A 27,934-nucleotide genomic window follows, 5' to 3' on the forward strand; every position below is an offset into this window, starting at 1 on the left:
TCTTCCCACCACTCAGAGCCCTGCATAGAAAACAGGCTTAGGTAATTCAGAACGTCTTTCCCCCACACCTGTGTTTAAATCTATGTTAAAACTTTTAAAAATTGCTTTATTCTCATTCACAAGTCTTGGTGTGTATGCCACATGAGTGCCTGTATTCTTGGAGCTCAGAAGAGGGCGTGGGGTCCCCTGGAGATGGAGTTACAGGCAGGTAACTCTGGGTACACTTGAGGAAGGTGCCTGGAACTGAACTCAGGTCCCCTTTAAAGAGTAGTAAGGACTTTCAGCTGCTGAACCATCACTACAGCTCCTAATTTCTTTCTTTGCTCTTTCTTTCTTTCTTTCTTTCTTTCTTTCTTCCTTCCTTCCTTCCTTCCTTCCTTCCTTCCTTTCTTTCTTTCTTGGTTTTTGAGACAATGTTTCTGTGTGTAGCCTTGGCTGTCTCTGAAAATCGCTGGCCTCAAACTCAGAGAGATCTGCCTGCCTCTGTCTCCGGAGTGCTGGGATTAAAGGCATGCACCACCACTGCTTGGCTACCCCTAAATCTTTTTTGTTAATTAGCTCTGTTTCATTAAAAACAGCAACAAACAAATATGGCTACAGGACTAGGTCTGCCCGTCTCTCCTGAGTGTTAGGTGATCCCCTGAACCTGTGGCTCCTCCACTCTTGGCCTGCTCCTGTTGGAACTACGACACGGAGGCAAGAGTTCCCATGGCTCAGCTCTGGCCTGCCTTGGAGCTAAGCTGAAAGCCACTGGTGTCTATCACTCTTGTGTCTTTTCCTGTTGTCTTGTGGCGACTACATCAGGTCCAGCACACTCTTCTTCCGTTTCCACATACACAGGAGCCAGTTAGGCAGGGACGGCCCTCTCTGAGCTCAGCATCAGAGCCTCTGGGCATAACCCAGCATTGCACTTTCATCCCTACTTTGTTCTGCTCTGCCTTGGGATCAATGACTGCCAGCTCTTGTTCTTATACAACTAAAGCGTTCTGTTTTGTTTCTTCACTCTTGCATTAAGTGGGACCTAACGGAGGGAGGCTGTTCATATGCACTCCCACCTGCTTTGCTTTGCTGGGACTCAACCCTTCCCTTCTGTCTACACTGCCAGAGTCCACAAGCATCCACTTCAGCAAGCAGAGCATGGTCGTCCCCTGCCAGCCCTTACCCCACCATTGACCTCACAGATGAAGATGTGATACCCCAGAGAGGCAGTACCCGATCAGTTGACTTGAGCCGGGATGGCCATCAGGAAGGCATGGACACCACACAGCTGGATGTGGAAAGCAGACAGGGCAACAGCTCTGAGTATCAGGTACCACGGAGAAGGGATTTCTGCCTTAAGCCTTTGAATACAGGGAAGAGATAACAGCTGTATAGTGATCACCCACTATTATTGGTGGTGTTTTTTTTTTTTTACATACATTACAATTCTAAGTATTTTCTCTGTCCTGTTCCTGGACACTAACATGAACAGTGTTCTTTCCCCCCCTCCCCCTCCCACACATGCCCCGTGTACACATGTGTGGTATATGCATGTGCAGCTGGGAGCCAGAGGTTGACACCAGATGTTTTCCTCATTCATTTCTCCACATGCATTATTGTGTATGTTTGTGTGCATGTGATAGTACAGGTGTGCACATGCCACTGTGTGTGTAGAAGGCAGTGGATAGCCTTGAGACAGGGTCTCCTGCTGTTTACTACTTTGTGAGACAGACAGACAGCCCTTCAAAGGATTCTCCTGTCTCCACCTCCCTCTTGTCTTAGGCATGTTAGATTACGGAAATACATTATTGTATGTTGCTTGTCCTGAGTATGTAGATTAAAGAAATGAATTCTTGCATGTAGCTTTACATGGGTTCTGGGCTCTGGTACTCATGCTTGCTTAGTAGGTACTTTATCCACTTAGCTCTCCACTTATTTTATTTTTGTTTCATGAAGAACTTAATTCAATTTAAATTTTATTTTATGTATATGGAGGTTTTGCCTGCATGTATATGTGTGCCCTCAGAGGCCAAAAGAGTGTGTTAGATCCCCTTGAACTGGACTTACAGTTATGAGTCAGTGTGACTTGAACCTGGGTCTTCTGAAAGAAGAGCCTGTACTCTTAACCACTGAGCAATCTCTCTAGGCCCCGCCCCCTTAGTTTTGAGACAGCTTCTCTCACTGGCTCAGAGCTCACCACTTGGGCTCCATTGGTTGTCCAGGAAGCTCCAGGGGTCCTTCAGTCTGCACCTTCCCAGTGCTGGACTTTCAAGCACGTGCTTTTGACATGGATGCTAGGGATCTGTATGGCAAGCACTCCACTAATGGAGCCATTGCTTCAGCCCCATGGACATTCTCTTAACGCTGTTGTCTTATTTGTGCCGAGAGTACGGTACATTCTGTTTCTATGTAGCTGTGTATCCTGGCTTTTGCCACTTAGGCACTAGGGCGGGCTCACTTTCAAGCACTGATCATATATCCAAGGGTCAGGAGCATCATTGAATTAACCATTTGAGCTTGTACGTGTGCATTATGCATGGTGCCTTCCTACACATGGGTGTCTCCTGTGGAAGTCTTTTCTCTGTGTCTCTTTAGACTCCTTTGCACTGTAGCTTTGTAGTTTTGTTTGCTTTTGTTTTGTTTTGAGACAGAGTCTCACCATATAACCGTCCCTAGCTGACCTGGAACTTACTATGTAAACCAGGCTAGCCTTGAACTCAGAGAGGTCCGCCAGCCTCTGCCTCCTGAGTGCTGGGGTCAAAAGTTTGTCTACCACGCCCAGTTTGTTTTTGCTTTAATGAAGTAGTGTGGGAGTTAATTAGCAAAACATTTAGTGTAGATTCAAGCAGGCATTTGTGGCCTGGAGGCTTAGGACAAGGACCTTTTACATTCCAGACTGGGCAGAGACTTGCTGAGAATCACTAGCTTTGCGTTAGCAGCTCCAGGCCATCCCACCCTAACCTCATCCCAACTTTTGTTTGTTTGTTTTTTGTTTTTGTTTTGAGACAGGGTTTCTTTATGTAGCCCTGGTTGTTCTGGAGCTCACTCTGTAGACCAGGTTGGCTTCAAACTCACAGAGATCCGCCTGCCTCTGCCTCCCTCCCGAGTGCTGGAATTAAAGGTGTGCACCACTGTGCCCGGCCTTGTTTCATTTTTTCGTTTTGTTTTTACTAATTCACTTAATCCAGCTTGTGCTTCCCATATACGCCTGGGTGTGGGGCCATCCACAAGAGTGGTGGTTGACCTACCGGCAACCATTCTTAAAGAAAGCTGGTTCTTCCTTCCTGAGAATCTGTCAACGGTCAGGAGCTCCTCAGCTAAGGACTGGGCCTTGTAATCCTCTTCTTCCTTCACTTAAGAAGGTTTTCTGCTCGTGTGAAGTCTCATGGAGGCACATCAACTGTGAGTTCATGATTGTAGCGAGCCTCCCATGTCCTGAGGACACTGTTTCACTGTAGTTCTTCCCAGCAGATTACCATTTTTCCTCCTCCTCTTCCACAGTGGTCCCCAAGCCTGGTGGGGAGAGGCACTTGTCTTTATGTATATTAATAACTTATTTTTTTTTCCTGGGCATCTTGTTTTGGCCTTTGCTGTTGGTGGATCTAGGCTTCCCTTATGCTAGGTGCATGCTATACCCACTCAGCTGCACCTCAGCAGCTTGGGTTTTATGGAAAATTTTCTCTTACTCTTCAGATCAATGAGGTTTCATGTCTTTGCCTGGGGTCATCTGTCTTTGCTACTGGGATTACTGCAAGTGAGTCTTCTTCCAGAACGAGAGAGAGTTTAGAATAGTTGACCTCATGTGGGCATGAGCCCAGGGCAAGGCATGTTTGAGGGTCCACAGACCTGAGAGCCGGCTTCCCTACTTGGGATTTTTCTGAGGACAGTTTTCTGCTGATAGATGCATTAAGCTTTGACTGGGTCTGGGCAAATACTTCCTAAGCTACCTGCCTTAAATAGACTCTTATTGACTTGTAGGACCGAAGACAAGTCTACTCTTGAAAAGGGCAAAGGGCTGGACAGTTCTGAAGTCAGAGCTTCATGAGTTTAAGTTCATTTTTTGGGGTGATTGCTTCTTTGGAGTCGGAGTCACCATTATGGACCCTTGATAACTTAGACAGACAACCCTGTGCTTAGAGAGAACCCTGGGAGACACAAGAGAGATAAACCCTGCCTCTTAGTGCCACGTAGCCCTACTTGGGGGGCAGGAGGCCACTCTTGGATGTGTGTGGAGTGAGGTAGCCTCTACCAGTGAGCCACACCACCAGACCCCATTTTGACTCTCACACCCGTTGAACAAATGGTCTGAGGTCTGCAAGGTGGAAGCCCATGGGGGAAACAGACTATGAAGCACCTTTCTGGGGCTGGAGGGATACCTCAGCTGTCAGTGAAGAACACTTCACACTCTCCAGGGGTTCGGTGCCCTGAATGCACCCTGGAAAGCTCACAGCCTCCAGCAACTCTGCTTCCAGGGGATCTGACACCCTTTTCCGACCTTTGAAGGCACTAGCACACACGTGGCATACACTCACACACACAAATACACACTTATAAACAACAATAAGCCCTTTTAAAAAAGAAAGTTGCTGGGGCTCAGCCTTAGTCTGAGGTTCTGGTTTTCTCGTGAGTTGAGTTCCCTTGGAGCCATTTCTTTCTTCCCTTTTTTTTTTGTTTTGTTTTTTGAGACAGGGTTTCTCTGTATAGTATAGCCTTGACTACCCTGGACTTGCTTTATAGACCAGGCTGGCCTTGAACTCACAGGTATCCACCTGCCTCTGCCTCCTGAGTGCTGGGATTAAAGGAGTGTGCCACCACTGCCTGGCATAAGTGTCAATTTTTCTTTTTTTTTAAAAAATTTTTTAAAAAGATTTATTTGGCCAGGCATGGTGGCGCACGCCTTTAATCCCAGCACTCGGGAGGCAGAGGCAGGCGGATCGCTGTGAGTTCGAGGCCAGCCTGGTATACAAAGCGAGTCCAGGACAGCCAAGGCCACACAGAGAAACCCTGTCTCAAAAAACCAAAAAAAAAAAAAAAAGATTTATTTATTTATTATTACGTGTACAGAGTTCTGCCTGCATGTACACCTGTGGGCCAGAAGAGGGCACCAGGTCACACTATACATGACAACATGTGGACAACATGTGGTTGCTGGGAATTGAACTCAGGACCTCCGAAAGAGCAGTCAATGCTCTTAACCTCTGAGCTATCTCTCCAGCCCAAGTGTCAATTTTTCTAAGGGCAAGAAAAATAGGTTGTCAAATTTGTCTATGAGGAGAAACTTCATGCAGTTGTGTTGTGTGACCAGCAGAGGGAGGAAAAGGGTAAGCATCCTGGGCCTATGCGGGCCACTGAAGCATCATCACACTGGGCATAGGTGCACAGTCTCTGTAGGGCATGGAAGAGGGGGTGCTTGCCATTGCTTTCATCCAGGCAGACATAACATACTCATTTCTAGACAGGGCCAGATGAGGAGGGAGGATTATGGGATGGAATTATAATGTGCTATGGTACTGGCCATAGGCCAAGACCTGTCCAGGCCTACCTGGTACTCACTGCTTACGTTGGCTAGAGCAGCTGACACTTCCTTGTCACCCATGCTGGCCACATCACAGAGTTGAGGCTCTGAGCATAAGATGGAGCTGAATGTAAAAGCACATATCCTGGAGCCCAAATGTGAGACCTTGGGAGGAATGGAGAGCCGCTAAATATTAGCTCATGCCACTGCGAGCTCATGCCGCTGCGAGCTCGTGCTGCTGTGAGCCAAGGTTGCTTTGGTGAGGCAGGGATGCCTTGGAGGTGGTCGGTGCCTCCATGCGGGCCTGCTTGGGAAAGGAATTTGAGATGTGCCTGGTCACTAGTGAGTTTCTGGTACTGCCAGCTAGCCTGTCTGCTTGTGGGATGTTTCATGTGGAGAGTGATCTGGATAGCTGTGGTTTCAGTTCCAAACAAGTGAGTTTATCAAGTGTGTATCAAACAAAAGTAAAAAAAAAAAAAAAAAAAAAGGACAACCAGCAAGCAGCAGATAGACGCACAGGTAGACAGATAAACATCAGTCTATCAGGTGCTCACAACGTCCAGCCAAAACAACGGACGTAGCCCAGCTGGGAGAGCAAGCAGAAGAAATGTCATCAAATTACCAAAGAGAAATGACTCGGGAAGTCCTGCCGACGGCGTCAGGAAGCTGGACCTCTTTTTTTTTTTTTTTTTTTTTGTTTGTTTTTGTTTTGTTTTGTTTTTCGAGACAGGGTCTCTCTGTGTAGCATTGGCTGTCCTGGACTCACTTTGTAGACCAGGCTGGCCTCGAACTCACAGCGATCCGCCCGCCTCTGCCTCCCGAGTCCTGGGATTAAAGGCGTGCGCCACCACGCCCGGCTAAGAAGCTGGACCTCTTGATGAAAAGATTTACGGAAAGTCTTGTCTTTATGGACGAGCTTCTGTTCTTTCATCCCACTGCAGCCATCTTTAGCCCACAGGGTAAACAATAGTTTGTGTTGAAAGTGGTTTCACCCTCTAGCTGGGTGCTATGTTTTGAATGCCCTCAGCTGTTTGCTTTTCTCTTTTCTCCCTGTCACAGTGTTAGGGCCCCAATATGCCCAAGACAGGGAGGTTTGGAAGACACTTGACATAAATTTGCTTGAGTCTGAGATCGTGGAGGGCCTTTCCCTTTCAGAGGCAGCTTTCAGTGAGCCTAAGCAGCATATGTCAACTGACCAGTGTAACGCATGTCACATGGGCAGTAGCGATACTGCAGAATGTGCTGCCCCAAAGACGGTGAGCGTTCTTTCTTCAAGCAGGGCCCTGTGGGGCCTAGGGACGCAGCTGAGGCCAGTTGCCTCCTCCCTTAGTCTGTAGGCAGTCTCTCTCCTCTGAGCCTGCAGCCCCTATCAGCCTGTCCCACTTGGCTAAGTGCCTAATTAGACATGTAAATTGGCATGGCCCTTAAAATGAAGGATGTCTGAGTACATTGGAATCTTCTCAGGGAAGGCACAGTAAGAAGTCTGCTGTCTGAGACAAGCTACAGGAGGGCAAAGTGAAACTTTCAGAGGCTCCTATGTTTTTAAGCAACAGAGCTGAGTTGAAACCCTCCTTTGGCAGAGAGCTGACCAGTCAGATTCTACAGGGAGGAGGTCGTATATGGTGCTGCTCCTATGGCCTATTGTTTTCTTACCAGTTCCTCAAAACCAGACCCCTGTAGCATAACACAGCCCTGGACAGCTGTCCAGCTCTGAAAGACACCACTGTTTAGAGAATGCAGGCCCCAGCAGGGGGAATCCCTGGGTCCGCCCTGGCACATACCTCCTTCGCCTGTTCCCATTCATGGACAGGATTTGCCTTTATTTGTGTCTTGGCAGAAAGCCAGGGTGCGAGCTAGCAGGACCTTCCCCAGTGGCCCCGGAGACTCGCTGGAGGACCAGCTGAAGCCTATGCTGGAGTGGGCCCACGGGGGCTTTGAGCCCACTGGGATTGACGGCCTCAAACCCAACCACAGGCAACCAGGTGGCAGCGAAGCCGGGAAACACGGTATTCCCTTCCCATCTTTGAGTGTTCTGCTTTCTTTGCTCTGTCTTGCGATTTCTTGGCATCTGCAATGCTCACTGGAGAAGAGTCAAATCTCCTAAACTGATCTAAATCACCCACCCCCATGTATGACCCTCAGGCTAACCTATACTTTTTGGACTCCTGTTTTCCCTCTTATTTCTCCTTCCTTCCTTCTTTACTTTCTTTCTTTCTTTCTTTTTTTTGTTTTTGCTTTTGGTATTGAGACAGGGTTTCTCTGTGTAGCCTTGGCTGTCCTGGACTCATTTTTTTTTTTTTTTTTGTAGACCAGGCTGGCCTCGAACTAACAGCGATCCGCCTGCTTCTGCCTCCTGAGTGCTGAGATTACAGGCCTGCGTCACTGTACCTGGCTTCCCTCTTATTTTTTAGTATTAATGTAAGCACTGGCAAATGTCACTTTGTCATCAAAAGCTCCTCATGTTTTTGTTTTCTGAAACAACAGTCTCACTATGCAGTCCTGTCTGGCCCCATGCTGGGGTTCTAAGCATGTGTCACCACATCTGCCTTCCTCATGGCTTTTGATGGGTATCTAGTTTTCTCCCAGTGTGTCTCTATGGAGAAGAGTCAGATTCCACCATGTGCACTATGATTCAATAGATCCAATAAAAGTATATGTAAATATTATTGGATGGGAGCCACAAAATATAATTTAATTATTTTTCTAGTAGTTTCATTGTAAAGAATCATAAAATTTGACCTAATATATTTTTAAAAGATTTATTTTTTAAGTGTTGCCTGCACGTATGCCTGCATGACAGAAGAGGGCCCCAGATCTCATTATAGATGGTTGTGAGCCACCATATATAAGTTGCTGGGAATTAAATTCAGGACCTTTGGAAGAATGGACTGTGCTCTTAACCTCTGAGCCAACTCTCCAACCCTTGACATAATATTTTTAAAACTTAACACTTTAACATTTAATTTAAGAGCCAGGTGTGGTGGCACACGCTTTTAATCCCAGCACTTGGGAGGCAGAAGCAGGCAGATCTCTGTGAGTTCGAAGCCAGCCTGGTCTACAAAGTGAGTCCAAGACACCTAAGGCTACACAGAGAGACCCTGTCTTGAAAAAACAAACAAATAAACAAGCCAAACCCCAAAAACCAACCAAAGGAGAAAAAAAAAACCCAAAGCAAAAAAACATTTAATCTATATAAACACTGAGGTATTTCTGTTTTCTCTTAGCACTGTCCTAAAAATTTATACCTTTAGGTAAAAGTTGAACAGATGTTGATTAATGAATACATATTAACTAATTTCATAAATTGGCTAAATAAATCCCAGGGTTCAAGTCAGTCCAAATTAAGCAAATCAGTAGTATCACTTGACAACTTGAACTTGACCTTCACTGTGAAATCCTGTCCCTCCTGGGACTTCAATGCTCTTGTTGGTCAATGTGGTGGCGTCACAGTAGGTGCCTCAGTGTCAGCTGTGGTCAAGCATCTGCTCTGAGCGGGCTCTAGAAGGAGGGATTCTTTTACATACTCACATGTGCAAAGCGCACAAGCATGAGTCTGGCCTGTCTCCTGAGTGACAGGAGCTTTGAACCGGCTTCTGCTCATGGTCCCCTGTCTTATCTCTTAGACCCTCCAGACAAGTCTGTCTGCTTTCCTTTCAGAGGCCAAAAGTCGAAGACGCACAACCAATGACTCTGCCACTTCTGAGTACTGTCCCCCACCCAAGCGCCTCAAGACAAATAGCTTTGTCCCTCTTTCTTCAACAGAATGGATGGCTTCTGATGTCACCACCAACAAGGGTAATCTGGAAGGTACTGTTGCCTCTCAGCCCAGGCCTGCCCGACCCTGGCTTTGCCTTTCGCATGGGTTTAATACAGGGCCCTGGGGGTTGACTTAGGTCAGGACCATTCCTGTTCCTTCTGGTTTTATGTTTGTTTGTTTATCTAAATTTTTGGATCAAGTGGTATGATTTGCTTCTATTTTTAACTGAATCTGATGAGGTCACTGGCCAGGGTGTCTGGAGTCAGGGAAGAAGTGACACTTTGGCCAGTATCTGAAAACTCCAGATCAAAGATACTTTGAACTTTCCATGCAATAAGCACAGCTAGCTTTTAAATGAAAAGAAGATACATTTTGCCATTGGCTTCTCCTTGAGCTAACACTGGTCTCTTGTCCTTAGCTGGGCACTGCATGGGGATTAGAAATCTGCCAAGAACAGACCTAATGGCGTTTGAATAAGTGAAGGATTCTTCATTTGCATTCTTGGCCCAATGTTCCTAATACTCAAATATTTATCACTCACTCATTATTGCATCAGAACATAGACCTGGACCCAGAGTATCCTTGGAAAACTGCAGTTGAAAGCAGTACTGACAACTTGGAAACTTTTGACCCATGATCTTCCATGTACCCCAAGACATGTCCACCATTTGTCCTTTCCTCCCAATAGGACAGTATTGGTCATTTAGTGGCTTTGTCATCTTGAATAGTGAATCAGTTAAGAGCCAAGGCAGAGTGGCCTCCTTGTGAAAACAAACAGACAAACAAACCCCAAAACCAAAACAAACCAAAACAAAAAAACCCTAAAACCAAAAATAATGCCAAGGTTTTATACTGGGATTACTGGGACCAGGCACTGCTTACAGGACATGGTTGCAGGCATCCTCTGTATCTGCACCAAGCCAAGCAGAATTGCTATCAGGGCCTCAATGTCTGAGACTTAATGTTTATGAGCGATGGAGATGTCAGAGCCCAAACAATAGTCAGCGTCTTGTCCTGTCTGGAGAGCCCTTTGCCTCCCTGGCTCTTCTTCTAAGTTTGAACCTGTCTTTCCCAGACTGTGAAATGGGGATGGCGCTTTGGAAATGTGGAGTGTGCAGCAACCACCCTGAGCATGCCCACTCTCACCTGAAACGCTGCTAAAAGGAGTCAAGCACTGGCTTTGGCACAGAGCTGTCGGCACATGACTGGCCAGGAAAAATAAAAATGCTCAGGCTTGAGCCCTGAGCACCTGATGTTAGGCCCTTGATTTCCATAAGCTCTGACACCCTGTCTTTCTTTCAGACCGCTGTTTGTCCTGCGGTAGGAGGAACCCTGTGTCCTTCCATCCGCTCTTTGAGGGTGGGCTCTGTCAGAGTTGCAGGGTAAGTCTTCCTCCCTTCCTCCTGCACCATCTGTCCCCATCTGGGCCACCAGGATGGGCACTCATGAGCAGCTTCTCCAGGACACCCTCCACTCTTCCTCTTTGGGGGACAGGGAATGCAGCAGAGAAGGCCCCCCCCACAAGGCACTCAGCACATGTACCGCAAGCCAGGCCACCAGCTAGGGCCTCAGCCGGCTTGTTAGCCAGGCGTGGCTGTGGCAGGTCTGTAGACTCCCCTGCTTCTCTCTGGTGGCCAGGATCGCTTCTTGGAGCTCTTCTACATGTATGATGAGGATGGCTATCAGTCCTACTGCACCGTGTGCTGCGAGGGCCGGGAACTGCTTCTGTGCAGCAACACGAGCTGCTGCAGGTGAGTGCCCCTCAGATGCCACAGCCTGTAGGCAGCAAAAACAAATGGGCACCCAGTGGATATCTTGTGGTATCTGGTGCTCATAAGTTTGGCCTAGATTGATGTACAGTGCTGGGCTCAGGCCAAGCGTGCCCGTGAGGTCAGGCCTGTGAGCTTTCTGTTGAAAGGCTCTAGCTTTGGAGGATGGTGGATGATCCATAGCCAAGAAGTGGTTTGTTACTCTATAGCTCAGCTCAAAAACACTTGGAGACAGGAAGTTGACCATTAGGCGGGTGGTGCTGGTGGTACTGGTGCTGGTGCTGGTGCTGGTGCTGGTGGTGCTGGTACCCTGCCCTGGGGCACTGGGCCTGCAGCACATTGCCTGGTAACCTTGACGCCCACTCCCTCTGGACACACAGGTGCTTCTGTGTGGAGTGTCTGGAGGTGCTGGTGGGGGCAGGCACAGCTGAGGAGGCCAAGCTGCAGGAGCCCTGGAGCTGCTATATGTGCCTCCCACAGCGCTGCCATGGCCTCCTCCGGCGCAGGAAGGACTGGAACACGCGCCTCCAAGACTTCTTCACGACCGATCCTGACCTCGAAGAGTTTGTAAGCCGCAGGCTCTGCTCTGGCCCATGCAATTACAGTCCCTGGGAATCTGGAATTCTGTGCATGTGTAAAAGCAAGAGTTAAGCCTTGCCTCTCAGAACCTTGCAGACATGCGCAGGCATACCTCTGAGTTTAAGTACAGCCTGGTGGATAGAGTGAGTTCCTGGCCAGTCAAGGCTACGTAGTGAAGGCCTGTCTAAAACAAACAAAAAAAAGTCGTTAGTAGCAGGCACAGTAACAGAGGCAGAGAACTGAGCAGTGAGTTTGTGAGGAGTGTAAGGGCAGCCTGGGTAACAGCCAGGTCAAATGCTACACTGCACTTCACAGCCAGTTCCCTTGCTAGTCGACACCTCCAGCAGACAATTCTCCCTTGCAGTGCCTTCTGAGGAGGGAACAAGAGGCACACATGCGAGCCTGAGGGGGACAGGGCAGCTGCTCCCACACTGGAGGAGTTTATCTTCTGTGCTTAGAGGCCTTGGCTCTTTTTCTATCTGTGCGTCTGTAGGAGGCGGCTGTGCCTCCTGTCTGAGGGCGGAACGGCCCTTTCTCCCCAGTTCCCATCAAAGCTGCTGGGCACAGGAGGATGGGTGGGAACTCTGGGGCACCAATGTCTTTCCTTATCTGGCAGGAGCCGCCCAAGTTGTACCCAGCAATTCCTGCAGCCAGAAGGAGGCCCATTAGAGTCCTGTCTCTGTTTGATGGCATCGCGACAGGTGAGTTTGGTGCTCTGTTGGCTCAGTGAGAGAGAGAAGCATCGTGGCAGTTGAGGAGTGTCAGAGATGTCACATGTGCCTGTTCCTGCGGCACTCCATGGCGTCCTCACAGCACTCTTGGGCTGCTGCTGTGGGGGGGGGGGCGTGGGGGGCTGTAAGCGTGTTTGCCCCACAGACACATGTGGAGATCAGAGATGACTTCTGTCCCATGCGGGTTACCCATGTTTTCTGTCCTACTACAGTCCCTCCCTGGCCCCACTGGCAGTTTCTAAAGGGATATAGATTTGTTTTCCTTCTGTTCAAGCATCTGAACGTTTCCTGGCTACACACGTGTCTTTGGGATAATCAGGCCATGCCCCTCAGCCTTTGCTTCTTTCTATTTTTTTCCGTTTGTATACATGCAGGAATCAGTTAACATGCGTAGCATTCTCAGGTCTGCTGTGGCTCACACAGTGATCTTGGTCTCTTTTTTAAAAGGTCATACTTATCCCAGCACTCGGGAGGCAGAGGCAGTCGGATCACTGTGAGTTCGAGGCCAGCCTGGTCTACAGAGTGAGTCCCAGGACAGCCAAGGATACACAGAGAAACCCTGTCTTGAAAAACAAACAAACAAACAAACAAACAAACAAACAAGTCATACTTAGCTCTTGCACTTAACTTTTGTTCTTTTTTTTTTTAAGTATAGTGTTTTGCCTGCATGTACACCTGCATGCCAGAAGAGGGCACCAGATCTCATTATAGATGGTTGTGAGGCACCGTATGGTTGCTGGGAATTGAATTTGGGACCTTTGAAAAAGCAGACAGTGTCCTTAACCTCTGAGCCATCTCTCCAGCCCCTTAACTTTTGTTCTTAAACTTTTCCTTCTACATGCATAAATACATCTATGGTCATTTAGGGAACAACTCCCTCAGTCCTGGCTCATTTCCGTTTTGTGAGATTTCCTACACACGGAATGAGACAGCCAATGTGGCCAATGCTGTGAGGTCCCCTGGAGCTGACACAATTTCTCCTGAAGTGACAGAGTTGGAGTGAGGGTCTTCATTCTGCTGCAGGAGGACACAGGGGTACTGACGGCTCTGCCCTTGGCCTCTGGGCCCCACATGTCTCTTTGATCTCTCGCAGGCTACTTGGTGCTCAAAGACTTGGGTATTAAAGTGGAAAAGTACGTTGCTTCTGAAGTCTGTGCCGAGTCCATCGCTGTGGGAACCATTAAACATGAAGGCCAGATCAGTTACGTGGATGATGTCAGGAACATCACAAAGGAAAATGTGAGGGTGGCCTTTTCGCTAGTGTTCGTCTCTAGCCTGTTCTTCTACACCCTGGAGACTGGCCTCTCTCCCTCAGGCTCAGGGTTGTAGGTAGAAGAGAATCAGAGACGATTCAGAAAAAGTGGCAAAATAGGAATAATTCAGGACTAATTTCCTTTAATGGAACATAAGCATTGAAGTTCCATGGGCTGGAGCTGGAGTTGCTGCCGAAGCAAATTTCTGGAACTGAGTTTCTGAAGCAACTTCACTTAGAATCTAAGCTTCCTTTATTTTAAATTAAAAACTTCGCTGGGCGGTGGTGGCGCACGCCTTTAATCCCAGCACTCGGGAGGCAGAGGCAGGTGGATCGCTGTGAGTTCGAGACCAGCCTGGTTTACAAAGTTAATCCAGAAGAGAAACCCTGTCTTGGAAAACTTAAACAAACAAACAACAACAACAATACCCTTTTAACTATTATTGTTGTTTTGATGATGATAATGGTGGTGGGGGAGGGGGTGCACATGTGTGCATGCACGCACGATGGTGCCAGTACCGCTGCCCATGTGTGATGATGAAAGGACAACTTTGTAAAATCAGTCTTCTCTGTCCACATTTACATGAGTTTTGAGGATCACGCTCAGGTTGTGAGGCTTGCACAGCAGGTACAGGAAGCCTCTAAGCCATCTCGCCTTCTTCAGAATTGAGGCTTGCATCCCCTCCTTCCTCAGGCTCAGCCCAGCCTTTGTGCTTTTCCCTCAGATTGATGAGTGGGGCCCATTCGACCTGGTGATTGGTGGAAGCCCTTGCAATGATCTTTCCTGTGTGAATCCTATGAGGAAAGGCTTGTTTGGTGAGCAGCCGTTTGTTTTGTCTTACAAAGATCCTTCGGCATCTGAGTGCTAACCCAGGGGTGGGTGGGGCCTGTGAAGAAGTTGTTGGCTTCTGTTCATTCTCTTCTAGTGTCTTGGTCCTTAGGCGTTGCCTGTGCCCTTTGCAAATCCTCAGCCCTCAGAGAAAGATATCAGTGAGCAGTGGCCTGCTGCTCTGTGTGTTATTGTCTGCTTGTTCCAGGGGACTAAAGGGCACTGGCTTTACTGATGGGGCATAGTGGGGTTCTCTTGGTCTTAGGAAATGTGGAGTCTTGAGTCTTGTACTGATGCTTTTGATCAAACCCTGCTCTCTGATTTTTTTTTTAAATGTACGTAGAGGGCACTGGCCGACTCTTCTTTGAGTTTTACCGATTGCTAAATTGCTCACGCCCTGAGGAATGTGGCGACCGTCCATTCTTCTGGATGTTTGAGAATGTGGTAGCCATGGAGGTTGGTGACAAGAGGGATATCTCACGATTCCTGGAGGTGAGTGGCCTGAGTGTCAAGACTACCTGGGTCTTGGGGCCCATGTTGGCATTGAGGGTTCCTGAGTGTTGACAGGTGGCAATGATTCCCCAGCTTGTGGCTGGATCTGGGGATGCAGGATACAGCACACTTTCGAGTGCATGGGAAACATTTATCCCTAACATAACCCTGCCTGACCAAGGCACCAATAATGACACCAGCCTCTACCTCTACTTTAGACAGTTCCTTGTTTCCTCTTTCTTCTGAAAATGGTGGCCTTTGGAGTCACAGAGAAATTAATTATCCACCACTTGATATATATCAAACACTGCAGTAAGTAGGTTTTTGGATTTCGCTTTCTTTTCTGTCCTTTTTAAAATGTGTTTATTTTTATTTCATGTGCATTGGTGTTTTGCCTGCATGTATGTCTGTGCAAGGGTGTTGGGTCCTCTGGAACTGGAGTTATAGACAGTTTTGAACTACCATGTGGGTGCTGGGAATTGAACCCTGGTCCTCTGGAAGAGCAGCCAGTGAGCCATCTCTCCAGCCCTTCTCTCTTTCTTTTTAAAAATTTATGTATTTCATGTATGTGAGTACTCTGACTGTATGTACATCTACATTCAAGAAGAGGGCATTGGGTCCTATTGTATGGTTGTGAGTCATCCTGTGGTTGCTGGGAATTGAACTCAGGACCTCATTAATACTAAGCCATCTCTCTAGTCCCATGCTTGTTTGTTTGTTTAAGACAGAGTCTTGTGTAGCCCAGATTTTTCTTCAATTCTTGGCTTTCTTTTCTCCACCACTACAGTTGCAGGATTACAGGTGTGTACCACCACACCTGGATTGCACCTTAGTTTTCTTTAGAATTTTACAACTTTGGCCTCAGGGGTAATATAACTGGCTGTTTTCTGTTGTCATATGTCTCTTGTGGCTGAGTGTCCTGAGCTATGCATTGCCCATACAGTCTCTCGGCAACTAGAATTTTAATTAGCGGATTTTGATGTGAAGTCCTTCTACTTTTGAGCACATTCTATCATTGGCATGACTCAGTGGGCAGGTCTTATCTGCCTTGTTACCCACCATTCATAGGAAGGAATCAGCTGTCTTAGTCATTGTTCTGTGGTTGTGAAGAAACACATGGCCAAGGCTACTGTTATAAGAGAAAGCATTTAATTGGAGGCTTGCTTACGGTTTCAGAGATTTAGTCCATTTTCATCATGGTGGGGAACATGGCAGCACGCAAGCGGGTGTGGTGCTGGGGAAGCAGCTGAGAGTTCTATGTCCAGATCCACAGGTCATACCTCCTCCAACAAAGCCACACCTCCCACAACAAAGCCACACCTCCCACAACAAAGCCACACCTCCTCCAACAAAGCCACACCTCCCACAACAAAGCCACACCTCCCACAACAAAGCCACACCTCCCACAACAAAGCCACACCTCCTCCAACAAAGCCACACCTCCTCCAACAAAGCCACACCTCCCACAACAAAGCCACACCTCCCACAACAAAGCCACACCTCCCAATCCTTCTAATCCTTTCAAACAGTTCTACTTTGGTAACTACACATTCAAATGTATGAGCCTATGGAGGCCATTCTTATTCAAGCTATCACTCCCCCCTCCCCCCAGGCATCATATCATAATGCAAAGTGCATTCAGTCTAACTTGAAAAGTTCTAATAGTCTTTCACAGCTTCAGCACTGTTTAAAAGTCAAAAGTTCAACCAGGCATGATGGTGCACACCTTTGATCGCAGCACTTGGGAGGCAGAGGCAGGTGGATCTCAAAAGTCAAAAAAAAAAAAAAAAAAAAGTCAAAAGTTCACTTAACCTTTAACACTCTGTAGAATAAAAATCAAAAAGCACATCACATACTTCCAACATACAATGGCACAGAATATACATTACCATTACAAAAGAGAAGGTACTAAAAGAGAAAATACTAAACCATAGCAAACTGAAAACCAGCTGGGCAAACTCCAAACTCTGCATCTCCATGTCTGCTGTCAAAGTGCTCTTCAGACCTCCAACCCCTTTCAGCTTTGTTGAATACAATATGTTTCTCTCTCTTGGGCTGATTTCACACCCAGTCTACAGCCCTCCTTGGCGGGTATCCCATGACTATGGCATCTCCAATATGGTGAGATCTCTACACAATCCAGGCTTCGTCTTCACAGCCTTTCTGCAGCAACACCCCTCACTGACATACAGCTGGCCTCAGTGGCTTTCCCTAGCCTTGGAGGAAGATCCCACAGCTCCTTTCTTGTATTTTTTGTTTGTTTGTTTGAGACAGGGTTTCTCTGTGTAGCCTTGGCTGTTCTGGACTCGCTTTGTAGACCAGGCTGGCCTCAAACTCACAGCGATCCACCTGCCTCTGCCTCCAGAATGCTGGGATTAAAGGTGTGCGCCACCAGGCCCAGCTCCTTTCTTGTATTTTTGACTCTAAAGCCAGAACCACAAGACCAAAGCTGCCAAGTTCTGCTGCTTGGTGGGGCTGGAACTTGGCCCCCCTTTCAGTTACTTCTGCATCCGCTTTCTGTTGTTGATGGTTTCCCTCATTACTTAAGCTTTTCTTTTTCACAAGCTGGAAGCTAAGCCGGGTGGGGCCATGCCCTTAAGTCACCAATTCCTCTACTGCAGTTAGCATCAGGCTTTTCTTTAAACTTTTTATCTCCTTGGGCCCTGGATTTAGCTCCACGACATTTCCTGGTGCTTCTTTTCTCCTCAGACTGTGTGCACACTTTGTGTTTCTCTTTATTCAGCTTGATCCTTTTCATTATAGAGCTACAGAAGAATGATTACTGATGTCCGCTCTACAGGGTCACCTTAACACCCCCACCTCCCCCTCCCCCCTACCCCCCTCAAAGCCCTTCTTCCAAAACTCTTCAATTTAGTCTCAGGCAGACTTTTAGGACAAGAGCAGAAAGCAGCCACATGCTTTGCCAAAATATCACAAGAATGGCCCCTAGCCCATTCTTCCTCTCTGAAACGTCTTGAGGTGGGCCCACATTTATCTCAGCATTACTGCCCATGCTCCTGATAGTATGCACTGCCTTTAAATTTTAGCATTCATGTGCTTTTTTTATTCAAAGTCCCAAAGTCCATATTTTGCCAACGAGCAGCATGGTCAGGCCTGTTACAGCAATACTCAACTCCTGGTACCAACTTCTGTCTCGGTCACTGTTGTTTGCTCTGAACACACATCATCTCTGCCCTGGACAGCCTCTGACTGGGGACTGGGCTGTCTCCTTGCCTCTGGGATAGCTAGGAAAGCCTTGCCACCTGACAGGTCAGACCTGACACCCGAGTCCTGGTGTCTCCAGTAGCTCCCCTCCTTTTCCTACAGTGTAACCCAGTGATGATTGATGCCATCAAGGTTTCTGCTGCTCGCAGGGCCCGATACTTCTGGGGTAACCTACCTGGGATGAACAGGTAAGAGCCTTGTGACAGGTGACAGATGGCAAAGTTATATACAAGTCTGCTTTGCAGTTCTAGTCTTCTCGAAAGTCCTGGCTGTAGGTCACTCTGGAGCACTGGAGCAGGACTCCTTGGGCAGCCACCTTGCTCTAGCTGCAGGTGGCTGTTTCTCAATGTCCCTACAAGGACTGTGAGGACTGTGAAGCTGCCCTGTTCTTCCTGCTGTGCCGAGGCTTCCATTGCAAATGTTAAATGTCAAAGGCACCATTCCTTCTGCTTCTGAGATGAAGTGGGCCCTGGTGACCAACCAGAGGGCAGAGCTGAGGTGTCAAACAGTGGCACAGACACTGGCTCCCTGCAGCTTTCTCAGACAGGAGCATTTCCCACCCTTTAAAATTTGTTTTTGAGATTTTAATTTAATGATAACATTCCTCCCTCCAAGTCCTTATATGCCTCCCTGCTCTCCTTCAAATTTATGGTCTTTTTAATCAATTATTATTGTATGCATATATGTATTTGTATATAAATATATATTCCTAAATATAATGTGCTGTGTCCCTATAATGTTACTTGTATGTGAGTTTTCAGGGCTGAGTATTTGGCCCCGGACAACCAATTGGTGTGCCCTTCCTTGGGGAAGGCCGCCTCTCCCACTCCCGGCTTTCCTCGGTTGTCTATAGTTCTTTGTGTAGAGCTGAGGCCTCATGGGCTTTTCTTGGTCCAGCTTGGCATGTTCATTGGTGTCATCCCTGTTTATCTCACATTTGGACAGTCATAACCCAGTGTTTAGTCCTCACCTTTAGACATAAAACAAGCGGCTCTGCAGATGCCTCCATATCTCATCATTTGTGGTTTCAAGAACAGCTTGCTAACTAAGAGCAAATGTGACTGTCAGTGACCATCCCAGAAATGCAAACGAGTTAAGCTCTGAAACACTTTCAGAAGGATGTGGTAGAAGCATACATTTTGGGAATTTGGCAAATTATGGACAGATGTCATAGGGTCCCGGAACAGCTTGGAGATTTCTCTTAGATATTGTAAATTTTAAAAATTCAGTTTAAAAGTGTTTCAAATTCAAATAATATTGTTTTTAGTCTCTTGGATAGTTAAGATTTATTCAGCCGATTATCTAATTAAAATGTACCATGTTCTTATTTGGAATTATATGGGCTGGTTTATTCAACATTCAGGGTCTTCCTGCCAAGCACTGTATTGCTGCCAATTCGACGGAGGACACGATGATGTCAGTGCCTCTTGTAGAGTGGACATATTAGTGGGGGGGGGTAGAGAACACAGTGAATGATTGTATATTCATGGTTGGGGAGGTGGCATTGGAAAGTAAGGGTGTGAAAGGAGAGGCCTCATCCAACAGAACTGAAGAAATGGAGTCATTCCAGGTAGAAGAGAGGGCTCTGGAATAGATGGTGGGTGGGCACCCCAGACTGGCTTGGGGATCAGTGTTCTTAGGTTCCGAGTGGCTTGGAAAGAGAGATGTAAGTACAGTGCAGGCCTGATACACGGTGCTACTTAGTTATATGGAGGCAGAGGACAGTACAAGAGAGTAGTTGCTTAAACTAATTAAAATTAAACTATATGATGTCTGGTAGAAGAAGGAAATAGAGAACAGGTGCGGGCACACCAGTGAGGGGGTGCATTGCAGGAGGTGAGATGGCCAGTTATTACGCTGTGTCCCAGAAGGTGCCCTCCAGTGAGGAAACAAAAGAAGTTGGAGGCAGTGACCTTTGGAGTTTTCGGCATGGCAGGGTATCTGGGCATTTCTTCACGCATTTGGTGGCTTCCAGTAAGTGAGATCTGCTGGGTGACAGTGTGGGTGACAGTTGGGCTGAGGCCTGAATCATCTAGTTTGTAAAGATCTTTTCACTACATAGCCCTGACTGGCCTGGGTCTCCTTATGTAGACCAAGGTGGCCTTGAACTCACAGCAATCCGCCTGCCTCTACCTGCTTAGTGCTGGGATTAAAGGTGTGCACCACCAGGCTCACATGTTCGTATGAATCTTAATCTTTGAATCCATATAACACTGATATCCCCATGTCCTTTTGCTGCTGACCCCTCACCTCATTTAGGTCCATGGAGGGACATAAAAGGGGACAGGGAACCAGTAAGATGGCTCAGTGGGTAAAGGAGTTTTTGGTATAAGCCTGACGGCCTGAGTGTGACCCCTAGAACCCTGTAAAGGTAGAAAGAGAGAAATGACTGTACAAAGTTGTCCTATGATCTCCACACATATGCTGTGGCATACACATCCATACACACTAAACACATATATACACATTAGTAGTAAATACATTTAAAAAGAAGAATTAGGGGCTGGAGAGATGGCTCTTAGCACTGTCTGTTCTTCCAAAGGTCCTGAGTTCAATTCCCACCAACCACATGGTGGCTCACAACCTTCTACAGTGAGATCTGGTGCCCTCTTCTGGGGCGCGGCATACATGCAGGCAGAGTACTGTATAATAAATTAAATAAACAAATCTTTTTAAAAAATTAAAAAAAAAAAAAAGAAGAATTAGGGCTGCCATTGCGTAGCTGGAAGGTGCGTTCAAGGGAAATGCTTGGTGTCACTCCTGGGCCCTCTGTGGCATTGATTCTTTTTTTTCTTTTTGACTTTGAAGTACCCAACTGGGCCCATAATGGTGTTGATGGCCTTGCTCACAGATATTGTGATGATCTGTGGCTCTATCTCTTCCCCTGTCAGCTTATTTGTCTGCATTTGCAAAACAGGTTGCCAGAGAGAAAGTGAAAGTTTGAATCCTTTTGAGGATGGCACCCAATTAAAAGCCTCCTGAGCATCAATTCCTAAGTGTGGGGTACTCATATAATGGTGACTCACCAACATCTAGAGCTGTGGTCCTCAACCTTCCTAGTGCTGTGACCCTTTAACACAGTTCCCATGTTGTGGTGACCCCCACCCCACCCCACCTCCCATCATAAAATTACTTTTATTGCTACTTCAAAACAGTAATTTTGCTACTGTCATGAATTATAATGTAAATATTTATATTTTCTAGTAGTCTTAGATGACTCCTAGGAAAGGGTCATTCAACCCCAAAAGGGGTTGGGACCCACAGGTTGAGAACCTCTCATCTAGACCAAGCGTCTCTATCAAATTTGTGTGGTCTAAATGGGTCCTTCTGGAGTGACTGGGGTGTACTCTTCAGGAACTTGGGGGCCCTTGGCCTTACTACACAGACTTGTGTGTTTTTATCCTGTGACCGAACATGGCCACTGCCAGAGTATCCTTGCACAAGTCACCTGCTCTGTCAGAGGAGGGGACTTGTGAGGTCTCTTGCTTGGCCCTCCAGTGCAGGCCCTGGAGAGTGACAGGTTTTGGCTGTTCCCAGGCCCGTGATAGCTACAAAGAATGATAAACTAGAGCTGCAGGACTGCTTGGAGTTCAGCAGGACAGCAAAGGTAAGATGCAGAGTGCTCTGCCACACCGTGACCTTGGCCCTGTCCACCACACTGACCTTGGCTCTGTCCACCACACCGTGACCTTGGCTCTGTCCACCACACCGTGACCTTGGCTCTGTCCACCACACCGTGACCTTGGCTCTGTCCACCACACTGTGGCTTTGGCCCTGTCCACCACACTGTGACCTTGGCCCTGTCCACCACACCGTGATCTTGGCTCTGTCCTCCCCACTGTGACCTTGGCTCTGTCTACCACACTGTGGCCTTGGCACTGTCCACCACACTGTGACCTTGGCTCTGTCCACCACACTGTGACCTTGGCTCTGTCCACCACACCGTGACCTTGGCTCTGTCCACCACACTGTGACCTTGGCTCTGCCCACCACACTGTGACCTTGGCTCTGTCCACCACACTGTGGCCTTGGCTCTGTCCACCACACTGTGGCCTTGGCTCTGTCCACCACACTGTGACCTTGGCTCTGTCCACGTGGCTCCTGCTCATTCCTCAGACCCCTGGTGCTGGGCCTCTTTCCCCACAGAACTGTTCTGTCTCTTCCTCAAGTACAGAGTAGATTTTCTCATAAATGAGCGAGAAATGCAACTGGGCTCAGCAGAGCCTCTGCTGCAGACGGTCTTGGCAGTACTGAGCAGTGGCGGCTGTGGCTGTGGCTGCAAGAGGCTGTGCTGTGAAGTCCCAGGCCCACAGGAAGGAAGGCCTCCATGTGCCTTCTGCTCCATGTCTGTGTAAGGCAAAGGCCTAGTGCTCCAGCTCTGGCTGGCCCATCTGTGTCTGGAAGGCTTTTGCTCTTTCATGACCCCTTCGATCAGTAGCTGATGTCTTGGCCATGTGATCCTTCATGGTCACTTCTGGCTACAGTTTATGTGGCTGCTTCTTCCTTCAGCAACTTGGCACTTGTGGAAAGCATGAAGAATCCTTTCAAGCCTGTCTTTGTCTTCTCCCCGTGTATCTCTGTCCCTGCCACCTCTCCAAGCCCATGCCCTCTGTCCTCTCTGGATGCTTCTGAGCCTGACTCCCTTGGGAGCCTTCTGAGCTCACCCCGTGATGTTGTTTTGTTCTCCAGTTAAAGAAAGTGCAGACAATAACCACCAAGTCGAACTCCGTCAGACAGGGGAAGAATCAGCTTTTCCCCGTAGTCATGAATGGCAAGGATGACATTTTGTGGTGCACTGAGCTTGAAAGGTGAGAATATTAAATTACCTTTCTATTGCTGTGATAAGACACTAGGACCAAGGACATTTATAAAGCAAAGAGGTTTTTTGTTTGTTTGTTTGTTTTGTTTTGTGTGTGTGTGTGTGTGTGTGTGTGTGTGTGTGTGTGTGTGTGTGTTGCAGAGGGGTCAGAGCCCATCACGGCAGCAAGTATGGGGGCTGGAGTCCCAACTGAGAACTTACATCTTGAACTGCAATCAGGAAAGCATAGAGTGAGCTAGAGATGGCGGAGTCTTTAAACTTACAAAGCTCTCCTCTAGGCACATACCACAGCAAGGCCACATCTTCTACACCTACCCAAACAGCACCACCCACTGGGGACTGTATTCAAGTGTCTGAGACTGTGGGGGTGTTTATCACTCCCATCACCACAGTGGAGGTGTGAAGGGGAGGCCGTGGGGAATGTGTAGTCAGGGCCCATACACACAGCAGTTGTTCGCCTTAGTTCCTCAAGGTCCTGCTGGCCCTGTGTGGTGGGGTCTGCATAATAATGCCTTTTCAGAACTTGTCCTTATTTCCCCGTGGAAATGGTGGCGTGGTTGTGATGAGAAATCTCAGGCATCAGGTTATCAGACGGCACCACTTCTCTGTCACCTGTACTGCCCTGACATGTTCCTGTCTCCACTTTCGGGGTTCTTAGGGAAACGAGAAGTCTCACAACTCTCCTTGCCGCATTCCTCACAGGGCATCTGCTTCCTCCCTGGGCACAATCTGAATTTAACCTCTTATACTTAATTGGACTAAGTTTTCTATTGTTGGAGATCTGTCTCTTGTTTTTCAAGTCTTTTTTTTTTAATGTAGCTATGTTCTGAAGATTTTTAAAAATTAATTTATTTATTTATGAGTGCTCTATCTCCATGTATGCCTGCGTGCTAGAAGAGGGCATCAGATCACATTATAGATGATTGTGAGTGACCATGTCGTTGCTGGGAATTGAACTCAGGACCTCTGGAAGAGCAGACAGTGCTCCTAACCACTGAGCCATCTCTCCAACCTGTCCTGAAGATTTTTCTATTGACTATTTTCATTACAAATCTCAGTTCTGAGTTTATTTCTTCTTTAACAAATAGTTTCAATAGAAATGTAATTTTTTTAGAGGGCAAAGGCAATGTTCTTTAGGCCAGAACTCAGCCTAGAACTCGGTATGTAGCCTAGGTTGGCTGCAAATGATCTTGCTTCAGTCTCCCAATATACCCTTGAATGCTGCACTATAGGCCCAGACCACTGTACTTAGCCTAGAAAGTTAATTTCTGGGCTGGTGAGAGGGACCAGCTGGTAAAGGTACTTGTCACACAAGCTGGGTGACCTTAATTGGGCCCAGGAAAGTTGTCCTCTGATGTCTGCACACACCTTGTGGTGCATAGGTGCCCAAATACATGTGCACATGCATATACACTAATTAAACTCAAATAGTCAAAAAACAGCAGTTTCTGATTAGTAGAAAAACTGTAGATAACGTTGCCCAGTCTCTCTGTGAAGTGGAATGTTCTGGATTTGGAAAGGCTAGCATAAAGTGGGATTTACGTGATTATTATATCAAGTGATCTCAGAGATGCGATTCTGAGACTTGGTGCAGAACGATGACACAATGTTTTTTTTATTTTTTATTTAAATAATTTATTCAGATTACATCTCAATTGTTAGCCCCTCACTTGTATCTTCCTGTTTCCCCTTTTCTTCCCTCTTTTATCCTATTCCCTTCCCCTAGGTCTGTGAGAGAAGGGAACCTCCTCCCCCACCATATGATCACAGCCTATCAGGTCTCTTCCTGGTAGCCTGCTTACCTCTGAGTGTCACCAGGTCTCCCCACCAAGCGGAAGTGGTCAAATAGGGAGCACCAGAGCTCGTGTCAGAGTCAGTCCCTGCTTTCTACACAACTGTGGAGAATGTGCTGTCCATTGGCTAGATCTGGATAGGGGTTTTAGGTTTGCTGCATACATTGTCCTTGGCTGGTACAGTAGTTTGAGTAGACCCACCTGTCTTAATGGTCTTCTTTTAGCTTTCTAGGACCCTCTGGATCCTTCTATTTCCCCATTTTCCCTTACCTCTCTCACCTGGAATCCCAATAGAAAGTCACAGTATCTATCCCGATCTCAGGCTAAGGGGAGACTTTCAGGGGACATCCCTGTTGGGCTAGTGTCCAATTATAAGTGAGCATATGCCATGTGTATCTTTCTGGGTCTAGGTTAACTCACTCAGGATGATCATTTCTAGTTCCATCCATTTGATTGCAAATTTCAGGATTTCCTTTTTTTTTGGGTAAAGATTTATTATTTATTATTATGTATACAGAGCTCTGCCTGCATGTACATCTGCAGGCCAGAGGAGGGTATCAGATCATATTATAGATGGTTGTGAGCCACCATGTGGTTGCTGGGAATTGAACTCAGGACCTCTGGAAGAGCAGTCAGTGCTTTTAACCGCTGAGCTATCTCTCCAGCCCCCGATTTCCTTGTTTTTAATAGCTGAGTAGTATTCCATACTGTAAATGTACCACAGCTTCTTCATCCATTCTTTGACTGAGGGACATCTAGGTTGTTTCCAGGTTCTGGCTATTATGAATAAGGTTGCTATGAACATGGTTGAGCATATGTCCTTGTTGTGTGGTGGAACATCTTTTGGGTATATCCCAAGGAGTGGAATAGCTGGGTCTTGAGGATGTCAAAAGCAATCCTGGGGTCAGCCACTGGCCCACTGGTACTGGTTCTAGAACCAGGTGATAAGCACTCCTTTCTTTAAAATGTGGATTGGTGTTTTGCTTCTATATATGCCATAGACAGACTCTGAATTCTAAGTTGCACTGAACTGAACTGGGGTTGAAAATCTGGTCTGCTGTGGTGTGTGTGTGTGTGTGTGTGTGTGTGTGTGTGTGTGTGCGTGTGACCTTGTTCTTTCTTAAAGAAACTGCAGGGCTGAGGCAATGGCTTGTCAGAGAAATGTATGGATTTGAGTTTGACTCAGGTTATGGTAGGCAGAGCAGGAGGATTCCTGGGGATTGCTGGCCAGCCAGCCTATCCTAAGTCCCAAAAGACCTGCAAGTCCCAAAAGACCTTGTCTCAGAGAGAGAGAGAGAGAGAGAGAGAGAGAGAGAGAGAGAGAGAGACAGAGAGACAGAGAGACAGAGAGACAGAGAGAATGAAAAGAAAAAGGCAGATGCCTGGCTCCTGAGGAGTAACACCTTAGGGCTGAGGAGGACCTCTAGCCAGATGTACATAGACATGTGCACCACCCCCAAGGAAACACTAAACTTCTATCATTGTGTTTTGACATCAAGTACAAGTCTGCTGGATGACTGGCAATCATTCATGGATTAAATCACACACACCAGGCATTTAAGAACAGTCCCTGCAGAGCACAAGAGGACCAGGGGCACTGTCCTAGTGCAGGAGACACAAGACAGCACCAGTGCCCTGTGGCTCAACTATCAGCAGACAGCAAGTGTTCTGAGGAACCAGTGGAACTGGTAGACTAGAAGGTTCCTTTGAGCCCAATAGCCAGGACTGAAGGCCTGGGCAAGAATAGTTGTGGGCAGAGACAGTGGCAGCCTGATGGCTTTCCCAGCTGTTCTTGGTGTGTTGGAGACATGGACCTTTCTAATGGTGTGTGTTTTCTCTCTGTACTCTCCCAGGATCTTCGGCTTTCCTGCACACTACACGGACGTGTCCAACATGGGCCGTGGCGCCCGCCAGAAGCTGCTGGGAAGGTCCTGGAGTGTGCCAGTCATCAGACACCTCTTCGCCCCCTTGAAGGACTACTTTGCCTGTGAATAGTTCTACCCAGGACTGGGGAGCTCTGGGGTCTTGGGATTAATGCCCAGCCATCATACTGGTCTTTGAAGCAGCCTAGTTCTGCCCTTCCTCAGTTTACCTCTGTGGGGTTCTCACTCTATACTCAGCTGTCTCCTGCTCAGTAGGAGCAGAACCTCCTGGCCCTATGGGGAAACATCCTTATGCACAGCTCAGACTGGCAGCTTAAAGTGGCCCAACATGGTTCTCATGTTCTTTGTACTTAAAACTTTAAAACTAAGCCAGGCAGTGGTGGCGCACGCCTTTAATCCCAGCACTTGGGAGGCAGAGGCAGGCGGATCTGTGAGTTCAAGGCCAGCCTGGTCTATAGAGCGAGTTCTAGGATAGCCAGGGATACACAGAGAAACCCTGTCTCAAAAAAAATCAACAACAACAATAACAAACCCCAATCAACCAACCAAAACAAACAATGCAAGAGTCGTGTGGGAACATGGGAGAAACTTGCTTTGTTTCAACATTTTTTGCTGCTCTTTAGGCTGAAAGATGACAGATGCATACAGTTTATCTTCTTGTTTAATTAAAGTCAACATCTCTCAACAATAATCTCGCCTGCACTTTGTTCTTCTGTGGGAGTGTGCTGTTGGTTATCCACGCATCAAGCACAGGGATGCCTGTACAGGTCACCAGGGGCTCATGGAGCTTGAGATTTACTGCAGTGTTCTCATGACTCCACAGCACCAACAACCCCTGGGAGGCTTCCGACAGTCCTTGCTATTGGCCCTATCCACAGCCCTCTGTTTTACTTGATTCTATGCCAGCGAGGACAGCAGGCTAGAAAGGCCTATCTAAACCTTCTAGTTTCTTTTCTGTTGCTCAGGCCTGCTGGACCTAGTGGCACACCTTTAGTCCAGCATTGGGAAGGCAGAGGCAGGGGTTTCTTCCTGTTTTCCTATCAAGTTCCAGGCCAGCTAAGGCTACACAGTGAGACCCTATCTAAAACGAAACACCCCCTCCACCAAAAGAAAACAAAAATGGAAAAAACAAAAACAAAACAAAAATCCCATACTCTGACCAAAAGCAACTTAGAAAGGGTTTATTTGTCTTGCCCTTCCAGGTCACACACCATCATCACTGAGAGAGGTCAGGGCAGGAACTCAAACAGGATCTGAAGCAAAACCGTGGAAAAATGCTGCTTCCTGGCTCGCTCACTGGTTAACTCAGCT

The 27,934-nt window shown here is 47.4% G+C and overlaps 1 protein-coding gene across 1 annotated transcript in view; it reads left to right on the top strand.

Annotated features, from left to right (window-relative positions):
* Positions 1-27,303, top strand: part of LOC311594589 (DNA (cytosine-5)-methyltransferase 3C-like) — a 34,780-nt gene extending 7,477 nt beyond the window's left edge. Inside the window, exons 6-19 of the mRNA XM_084776423.1 lie at positions 1,106-1,309; positions 7,332-7,500; positions 9,152-9,301; positions 10,554-10,633; positions 10,890-11,002; positions 11,401-11,587; positions 12,216-12,300; positions 13,424-13,569; positions 14,308-14,398; positions 14,755-14,903; positions 18,231-18,316; positions 21,666-21,735; positions 22,818-22,936; positions 26,594-27,303. Coding sequence (XP_084632549.1) covers positions 1,106-1,309; positions 7,332-7,500; positions 9,152-9,301; positions 10,554-10,633; positions 10,890-11,002; positions 11,401-11,587; positions 12,216-12,300; positions 13,424-13,569; positions 14,308-14,398; positions 14,755-14,903; positions 18,231-18,316; positions 21,666-21,735; positions 22,818-22,936; positions 26,594-26,735 — 1,791 coding nt within the window. The 3' untranslated portion in view covers positions 26,736-27,303. The remainder of the gene's footprint in view (positions 1-1,105; positions 1,310-7,331; positions 7,501-9,151; positions 9,302-10,553; positions 10,634-10,889; positions 11,003-11,400; positions 11,588-12,215; positions 12,301-13,423; positions 13,570-14,307; positions 14,399-14,754; positions 14,904-18,230; positions 18,317-21,665; positions 21,736-22,817; positions 22,937-26,593) is intronic.
* Positions 27,304-27,934: the final 631 nt, after the last annotated feature.

This window comes from Acomys minous (assembly GCF_964271855.1).
Source record: "Acomys minous genome assembly, chromosome: 3".
In the NCBI taxonomy this organism is placed as follows: domain Eukaryota; kingdom Metazoa; phylum Chordata; class Mammalia; order Rodentia; family Muridae; genus Acomys; species Acomys minous.